General features: G+C 44.3%; 1 protein-coding gene across 1 annotated transcript in view; it reads left to right on the top strand.

Moving 5' to 3' along the window:
• LOC133572595 (tubulin alpha-1A chain) overlaps positions 1 to 9,421 on the top strand; it is a 12,168-nt gene extending 2,747 nt beyond the window's left edge. The window contains exons 3-4 of the mRNA XM_061925416.1: positions 4,939 to 5,087; positions 8,345 to 9,421. Coding sequence (XP_061781400.1) covers positions 4,939 to 5,087; positions 8,345 to 9,325 — 1,130 coding nt within the window. The 3' untranslated portion in view covers positions 9,326 to 9,421. The remainder of the gene's footprint in view (positions 1 to 4,938; positions 5,088 to 8,344) is intronic.
• Positions 9,422 to 9,702: the final 281 nt, after the last annotated feature.

Here is a 9,702-nt window from a genome sequence, read left to right as displayed (position 1 = left end):
AACATTCACACTCACATACACACACTAGGGCTAATTTTTTTTACTATTAATACAATTTGGAATACTGGCTTTTTTTTAAATATATCCCCGGATGACACACATTTTGTTGTGTACAGGGGGAAGGAGACAGCACAGACAACAGGGGCATAGTATTTAGCTCTATTTATTATATATATGCTCTATAGATATATAAATAACAAATAATAATATTAAATAAACAAGGGAATGGAGTGTGACTATAAATCCAACAGTGTATGGTGTGTGACTATGTGTGGGAATTAATTGCTTAGTGTTACCAAAGTGTTGAGCAAGAGGCAAGTCCAAAAGGGGCAGGGCAGGCTCGTAGATCCGAGAGACAGGCAGAACGTTGGGGGCGATAAGTGAGGCGTCGAAGGTCCGTGTCCAAGCGGGAGGTCGAGATCCAAGGGGCAGCCAGAGAACCAGAGAGAAACACAGGGGAAGACGAGACACACACCTCGTCACGCGGGAACGAAGGATTGCTGCAAGATACGACAAGGGGGGGACACGGGACCAATCAAACACGAAGAGCGAGAAACAAGAGAGTGAGTATGCATAGAGCTTGCTAGGATCGGCTTACTGTACTGGACAGGTCGCTACGTTCTGGCCCGGGATAGCAGGTTGTGCAGGCTTATGAAGACGGGTCTGATGATCAGCTTCAGGTGTGCAGATTGCCAGTGATTGATTGCAGCTGTGCACCGGCGCCGTCACACATTTTTCCCTTTCAAAGCATGCAGCAAAATTTTCCCGCTGTTTTGCAACAAAAGTGGCTTGGTACTGAAACAAACTATGTTGGATAATGGCTTTTTTAGTTTAAGAAAATATATTAAAAATGGGAATCTTTAAGCACCTAGCGATTTTGATTCCGGCTCTCGGGGTGATGATTTGATTAAGACTCGACTCTCGATTCAACACAATTCTGTATACTATTTGGTATATAAATTATAAAACCTTTTCAAAACAGGTTACAAATTACAAAAGCTCCTCTTGGCTGCTGACGGTACAACTTATATGCGCAGTGTTGGCATTAAAAAAATATATATTATATTTATTTTTTTTATTACAAAAATATATATATTTTACAAAAATCACAAATGTAATACGAATATAACAAAAAGCAAAAATTCAAGTATAAAACAAAATAAAAGCAAAAGTATCAATAATCATAATATAAATAATAGTTATGTTTTTAATCCAAAAAATAATTCGGGAAAAAAATTGCTAAAATAGAAAAAACGTTTTTATCAATTTAGAATCGGAATGAATAAAAATTACAAATTGTATGTGAATAGATTTTTTGTGTTTTTTTTTCTTTGAGCCCCCGGTATTTATGTACCGTATTTTGCGTACTATAAGGCGCACTTAAAATCATTTTCTCAAAACTCGACAGTGCGCCTTATAACCTGGTGCGCCTAATGTATGGAATAATTCTGGTTGTGCTTACGGACCTCGCAGTAATTTTATTTGGTACATGGTATCACGATAACTGTGACCAGTAGATGGCAGTTACACATAAGAGATACGTGTAAACTGCAATATGATGCCAGTAAACAACACCAAAAAACTTTAAATGTTCCATTGAAAATAAAGAACATTACACACGGCACTCAAAAATCTGTCAAAATGTTTTAGTATAACTTCGAAGCCGCATCGCTTCATGGATTGTCGGCCCATTACGACTACCGTAGTCAGAGGTACAAGTATTACTATGGTGTGTGTATAAGGACCGCAAAATGGTACCCATTAGCAGACATTTTATTTGGCGTTTTGTTTCACAATATTATGCAAAACCAACTTTTCTTACCTTCTGCTACCTGCTGATGTGTATTTGAGATCTGCATAAGTCCTGAAAATGTGCGCACGTCCGCCTATCTTCTTGTTATGGGACATTCACCCTCTGCGGTTGCCATTTCTAATACAAAGTAGTGTAAAGTTCTGCCGAAGGTGAGCCACATAAATAAGACCGCCCACAAAACGGCGCATTCTGAAGCGACTGTCAAAAAGCGGCTTGAAGATGGTTTGTAAAACGTAATTTATCAATCAATCAATCAATCAATCAATCAATCAATCAATCAATCTTTATTTATATAGCCCTAAATCACAAGTGTCTCAAAGGGCTGCACAAGCCACAACGACATCCTCGGTACAGAGCCCACATATGGGCAAGGAAAAACTCACCCCAGTGGGACGTCGATGTGAATGACTATGAGAAACCTTGGAGAGGACCGCATATGTGGGTAACCCCCCCCTCTAGGGAGACCGAATGCAATGGATGTCGAGTGGGTCCAACATAATACTGTGAGAGTACAGTCCATAGTGGATCCAGCATAACAGTAAGAGTCCAGTCCACAGTGGGGTCAGCAGGAAACCATCCCGAGCGGAGACGGGTCAGCAGCGCAGAGATGTTCCCAACCGATGCACAGGCGAGCGGTCCACCCCGGGTCCCCGGACAGCCAGCACCCCATCCATGGCCACCGGACCTGAGTGTCTCCCCCTCCACAAGGGAGAGGGGGGAGCAGAGGAGAAAAGAAAAGAAACGGCAGATCAACTGGTCTAAAAGGGGGGGCTATTCAAAGGCTAGAGTATACAAATGAGTTTTAAGATGGGACTTAAATGCTTCTACTGAGGTAGCATCTCTAATTGTTACCGGGAGGGCATTCCATAGTGCTGGAGCCCGAATAGAAAACGCTCTACAGCCCGCAGACTTTTTTGGGGCTCTGGGAATCACTAATAAGCCGGAGTTCTTTGAACGCAGATTTCTTGCCGGGACATATGGTACAATACAATCAGGAAGATAGGACGGAGCTAGACCGTGTAGTATTTTATACGTAAGTAGTAAAACCTTAAAGTCGCATCTTAAGTGCACAGGAAGCCAGTGCAGGTGAGCCAGTATAGGTATGTATATATGTATATAAAGGTATATACAGTATAGGCGTAATATGATCAAACTTTCTTGTTCTTGTCAAAAGTCTAGCAGCCGCATTTTGTACCAACTGTAATCTTTTAATGCTAGACATAGGGAGACCCGAAAATAATACGTTACAGTAATCGAGACGAGACGTAACGAACGCATGAATAATGATCTCAGCGTCGCTAGTGGACAAAATGGAACGAATTTTAGCGATATTACGGAGATGAAAGAAGGCCGTTTTAGTAACACTCTTAATGTGTGACTCAAAGGAGAGAGTTGGGTGGAAGATAATACCCAGATTCTTTACTGAGTCGCTTTGTGTAATTGTTTGGTTGTCAAATGTTAAGGTGGTATTATTAAATAAATGTCGGTGTTTAGCAGGACCGATAATCAGCAATTTATGCAACATTTTGACCAAAGAACCACCATTACATGTTATGTAGACCACAAGGAAGTGTTTTCCATTTAGAAAAAAATAATAATAATATGACCCCTTTAATGCGCCTTATAATCCGGTGCGCCTTTTGTATGAAAAAAGACCTGAATAGACCTGCTCATCGGCAGTGCGCTTTATATATATGTGGGGCGGTATAGCTCGGTTGGTAGAGTGGCCGTGCCAGCAACTTGAGGGTTGCAGGTTCGATCCCCGCTTCCGCCATCCTAGTCACTGCCGTTGTGTCCTTGGGCAAGACACTTTACCCACCTGCTCCCAGTGCCACCCACACTGGTTTAAATGTAACTTAGATATTGGGTTTCACAATGTAAAGGGCTTTGAGTCACTTGAGAAAAAGCGCTATATAAATGTAATTCACTTCACACTTCACTTTATAATCCGGTGCGCCCTATGGTCCAGAAAATGCGGTAAGCATAGTGAATGACCTAAAGGGGTTCAAATCCAACATCTCAGACTGAAGTACTTTTTAAAAGACAATTTTAAATAGATATGAGTAGTCTTCCCTTGTTACGTCGCTGTAGAGCAGGAGTCCCCAAACTTTTTGACTCGGGGGGCCGCATTGGGTTAAAAAAAATTGGCCGGGGGCCAGGCTGTGTATATATATATATATATATATATATATATATATATATATATATATATATTGTCTTTATAATCCGTTTTGTCATTTAGTATCAATTAACATTGATGTTCATCAACATTTAACATTGTCACGTTATCAATGGGAAAATTCATTTTTAGACAATATGATTTGCCTGAGCGGCTAGGAGACACCAAGAGTAACAAGCGGTAGAAAATGGATTAGAAAGATTTTAAAAAATAAAAATAAATACAAAAATAAATAAAAAAAAGCTTTTTTTTTTAAACTTGGGACTTCCTGTGGGCCGGATTTTGGATGCTGGGGGGCCGGATCCGGCCCGCGGGCCGTAGTTTAGGGACCCCTGCTGTAGAGGTTGCCCTCTAGTGGGTTCTCCTGACCACCACACACTGGCACGAGAGCCCGGTTGGATCAAGTCTTTTATTGTCATACACCAGTATGGTTTGCTTTTCAGCAGTATATAGTTAGGACTCTCTAGTGTGTGTCTCGCTCTGTTCTCCAGCTTGTCTCTCTCTCGCTCCAACTCCAACACCCGTGTCTCGGTCCGGCTGCTGCTAATAAGCATGGCAGGTGATTGGATGATGTGCCCCAGCTGGGTAATCCAATCACCTGCCAGCTGTGCTACACCCCGCTCCGCGGCAGGCCCGCAGACCAAGCCCCCCTCCACAGTCACGTTTTAAAATCTGTTGCTTCACGCTTATCGCTGATACTTGTATTTTTGTCCCACATTAAGCACTTTAAAGCAAGTTTTATATCTTCATCTTTACTATAACAATTTTTTTTTTACGTTTTAGCCATGAAAATATAATATTTTACTCATTTGTGAATGTTAGGACGGGAACCAATTATCAGGGATAAACAACTGTGCAATATTACATCAGTTTTTGAGAAATGTTTGGTCATGATGAACAAATGTGTGAGGAGTGAATGTCGCTAACTTGAACGTTGTCTCCTCAGATGAGGTGCGCAGTGGGACCTACCGCCAGCTGTTCCACCCCGAGCAGCTGATCACCGGCAAGGAGGACGCCGCCAACAACTACGCCCGTGGACACTACACCATCGGCAAGGAGATCATCGACCTAGTGCTGGACAGGATCCGCAAACTGGTGTGTAGCTTCTGTTGTGCGCGACCAGTCTTTTCTGGGAATAAAACACACTGGTCAATCCCAAATTCTTTTGGATGACATATATGTTGAGTAAAAAGACAGACAGAATGGTCCAATACCAAGTTTTACTGAAGCTTGAGGAGACCAGCCCTTACAATGCGACAATAGCATCAGCAAGAAGAGGTCTAAATCCAAACAAAAAGAGTCCGCTTATGTAGAGCGAAAACAGTCCCTCTCGCCCAGAAAGAAACGCAGCTGCTTCTTCAAAACAGATAAGGAACTGGCCAAAACAGCTTTTTGACGCAACAAACAGGAGCCCTTAAGACAAAACAAAGAGTTTACTAGCGGGCATAAGATAAAAGCAAGGAGGTCACAAGAAGACACACTACATCGGAAAATACTAGCTGATGGATTAAAAAATAACACTTAAAGTATCTCATTCAAACACTTCACAAAATGATTCTGTGAATCCATTTTTTTATATCCTAACAAGGATCAAAGGGATTCTGGAGTCTACTTGTCAGGTTCAAACACCAAACGTATCTATTAAACAAGACAAGAAGCAATGAATCACGCAGAGACAGTTGAATTTTGCTCATAAGAAGAGACGTATTGGGCTGTACTTTCAGTTACAGTTTCACCCTACACTCTAAGGTACAGTCCCACATGCTCCTCTATTTATTCGGGAGGTCTCTAGTTAACATCACTGAGGCTGCTTCTGAAGGGAGGGGTAATGCAAGCAGCCCCAGTTAGACACAATACATGATTATTCAGAATGGAAATGTGCTGACACTCGTGATTTCGCCCTGTCTCTGTTTTGTATGCGTTGAGGTACTCGATGTCCGTCCTCGGCTGTCAGCAGGCGGGGTCTGGAAACACACTGCTGATACGAGACAACTCGCAAAGCAAGATTACAAGTTAGAAAAGTACAACTTCAGCACAATTGATAATAACTATAGCAATCAATCAATCAATGTTTATTTATATAGCCCTAAATCACAAGTGTCTCAAAGGGCTGCACAAGCCACAACGACATCCTCGGTACAAAGCCCACATAAGGGCAAGGAAAAACTCACCCCAGTGGGACGTCGATGTGAATGACTATGAGAAACCTTGGAGAGGACCGAATATGTGGGTAACCCCCCCCTCTAGGGGAGACCGAATGCAATGGATGTCGAGTGGGTCTGACATAATATTGTGAGAGTCCAGTCCATAGTGGATCCAACATAATAGTAAGAGTCCAGTCCATAGTGGGGCCAGCAGGACACCATCCCGAGCGGAGACGGGTCAGCAGCGCAGAGATGTTCCCAGCCGATGCACAGGCGAGCGGTCCACCCCGGGTCCCGACTCTGGACAGCCAGCACTTCATCCATGGCCACCGGACCTGTGCCCCCCTCCCCCTCAAGGAAAAGGGGAGCAGAGGAGAAAAGAAAAGAAACGGCAGATCAACTGGTCTAACAGGGGGGCTATTTAAAGGCTAGAGTATACAAATGAGTTTTAAGATGGGACTTAAATGCTTCTACTGAGGTAGCATCTCTAATTGTTACCGGGAGGGCATTCCATAGTACTGGAGCCCCAATAGAAAACGCTCTATAGCCCGCAGACTTTTTTTGGGCTCTGGGAATCACTAATAAGCCGGAGTTCTTTGAACGCAGATTTCTTGCCGGGACATATGGTACAATACAATCGACAAGATAGGACGGAGCTAGACCGTGTAGTATTTTATACGTAAGTAGTAAAACCTTAAAGTCGCATCTTAAGTGCACAGGAAGCCAGTGCAGGTGAGCCAGTATAGGTATGTATATATGTATATAAAGGTATATACATTATAGGCGTAATATGATCAAACTTTCTTGTTCTTGTCAAAAGTCTAGCAGCCGCATTTTGTACCAATTGTAATCTTTTAATGCTAGACATAGGGAGACCCCAAAATAATACGTTACAGTAGTCGAGACGAGACGTAACGAACGCATGAATAATGATCTCAGCGTCGCTAGTGGACAAAATAGAACAAATTTTAGCGATATTACGGAGATGAAAGAAGGCCGTTTTAGTAACACTCTTAATGTGTGACTCAAAGGAGAGAGTTGGGTGGAAGATAATACCCAGATTCTTTACTGATTCGCCTTGTGTAATTGTTTGTTTGTCAAATGTTAAGGTGGTATTATTAAATAAATGTCGGTGTTTAGCAGGACCGATAATCAGCATTTCCGTTTTCTTGGCGTTGAGTTGCAAGAAGTTAGCGGACATCCATTGTTTAATTTCATTAAGACACGCCTCCAGCTGACTACAATCCGGCGTGTTGGTCAGCTTTAGGGGCATGTAGAGTTGGGTGTCATCAGCATAACAATGAAAGCTAACACCGTATTTGCGTATGATGTCGCCTAGCGGCAGCATGTAAATACTAAAGAGTGCAGGGCCAAGAACCGAACCCTGAGGAACTCCGCACGTTACCTTAACATAGTCCGAGGTCACATTATTATGGGAGACGCATTGCATCCTGTCAGTAAGAAGAGTTAAACCACGACAAAGCTAAGTCTGACATACCAATACGTGTTTTGATACGCTCTAATAAAATATTATGATCGACGGTATCGAAAGCAGCGCTAAGATCAAGAAGCAGCAACATAGATGACGCATCAGAATCCATCGTTAGCAGTAGATCATTAGTCATTTTTGCGAGGGCTGTCTCCGTAGAGTGATTTGCCCTGAAACCGGATTGAAAAGGTTCACAGAGATTGTTAGACACTAAGTGTTCATTTAGCTGCTGTGCGACTATTTTTTCGAGGATTTTCGAAATAAAGGGAAGGTGGGACACCGGTCGGTAGTTTACCATGAGGTCAGGATCAAGGTTAGGTCTTTTGAGCAGAGGATGAATAACCGCTTTCTTGAATGCTAGGGGAACAGTGCCTTTAAGCATAAGAGTTGTGTGATAACTTGTACATAATTATTCTAACACTACCCCAGCTGAGTAAACTGAGGCAGGAAGCGGGAGCGACACATTAGGAAGAACAAACTCTTTTAGGTATCAAGCTAATCAAAGTGCGGGACTGGTATGTGTCCAGCAGAGGCGCTGTTGTTGCAATGTTTGCAACATGATAGCAGGTGTGTCAAAATGGAAATATATCCAATGCAGCATTATTCCGCTGACTGGCATAGAAACAGGAGTTCAGAACATTAGCAAAGACATTAAGATTGATCTTAAATGCTTCACTGTTCGTGGTCTTGATTCATGTCCTTGGTCTTTGTGTCCTAAGGCCGACCAGTGCACCGGCCTGCAGGGCTTCCTGGTGTTCCACAGCTTCGGCGGCGGCACCGGCTCTGGCTTCACCTCCCTGCTGATGGAGCGTCTGTCGGTGGACTACGGCAAGAAGTCCAAGCTGGAGTTCTCAATCTACCCGGCCCCCCAGGTGTCCACCGCCGTGGTGGAGCCCTACAACTCCATCCTGACCACCCACACCACCCTGGAGCACTCGGACTGCGCCTTCATGGTGGACAACGAGGCCATCTACGACATCTGCCGCAGGAACCTGGACATCGAGCGTCCGTCCTACACCAACCTGAACAGGCTCATCGGCCAGATCGTGTCATCCATCACCGCCTCCCTTCGCTTTGACGGCGCCCTCAACGTGGATCTGACGGAGTTCCAGACCAACTTGGTGCCCTACCCTCGCATCCACTTCCCTCTGGCCACCTACGCCCCCGTCATCTCCGCCGAAAAGGCGTACCACGAGCAGCTGTCGGTGTCCGAGATCACCAACGCCTGCTTCGAGCCCGCCAACCAGATGGTCAAATGCGACCCCCGCCACGGCAAGTACATGGCCTGCTGCCTGCTGTACCGCGGAGACGTGGTGCCCAAAGACGTCAACGCCGCCATCGCCACCATCAAAACCAAGCGCACCATCCAGTTCGTGGACTGGTGTCCCACCGGCTTCAAGGTGGGCATCAACTACCAGCCGCCCACCGTAGTCCCCGGCGGGGACCTGGCCAAGGTCCAGAGGGCCGTGTGCATGCTGAGCAACACCACCGCCATCGCCGAGGCCTGGGCCCGACTGGACCACAAGTTTGACCTGATGTACGCCAAGCGCGCCTTCGTCCACTGGTACGTGGGCGAGGGCATGGAGGAGGGCGAGTTCTCCGAGGCCAGGGAAGACATGGCCGCCCTGGAGAAGGATTACGAGGAGGTGGGCGTCGACTCCGTCGACGGCGAAGGCGAGGAGGAAGGAGAAGAATATTAAAGAAGAAACGGTGAAGTTGTTCTCAAAAGCATTCCAATAATGGTCAGTTCAATGTTTGAATTGTTCATGACGTTTGAATAAAACTTGGCATGTGAAGCTTTTTGTCATCTTTCGTTTATTGAAACTCTGCATCAGCCTTTATTTGACTTTCAAAACCTTAATTAATATTTTACAGCTTTTAGTTTAGAAGTTTAAATGTACAGGTTGGATAAATGTAACACTTAATTCAATTAATTTGCTGCAACCAGAATACTGTCTTAAGTTCCAATGGAAAGTTCTAGAAATGTTCCCTAATCATCTATAAACTAGCAGCGCCCTCTAGTGGTGGTTAATCTGGATATCAATGGTGACCTTTAACGTGTACTTGTAACAGGCCC

Source organism: Nerophis lumbriciformis, linkage group LG01, assembly GCF_033978685.3.
Source record: "Nerophis lumbriciformis linkage group LG01, RoL_Nlum_v2.1, whole genome shotgun sequence".
Classification (NCBI taxonomy): domain Eukaryota; kingdom Metazoa; phylum Chordata; class Actinopteri; order Syngnathiformes; family Syngnathidae; genus Nerophis; species Nerophis lumbriciformis.
Note: the sequence above shows the minus strand (reverse complement) of the source record. Positions and strands in the feature narration are given on the sequence as shown.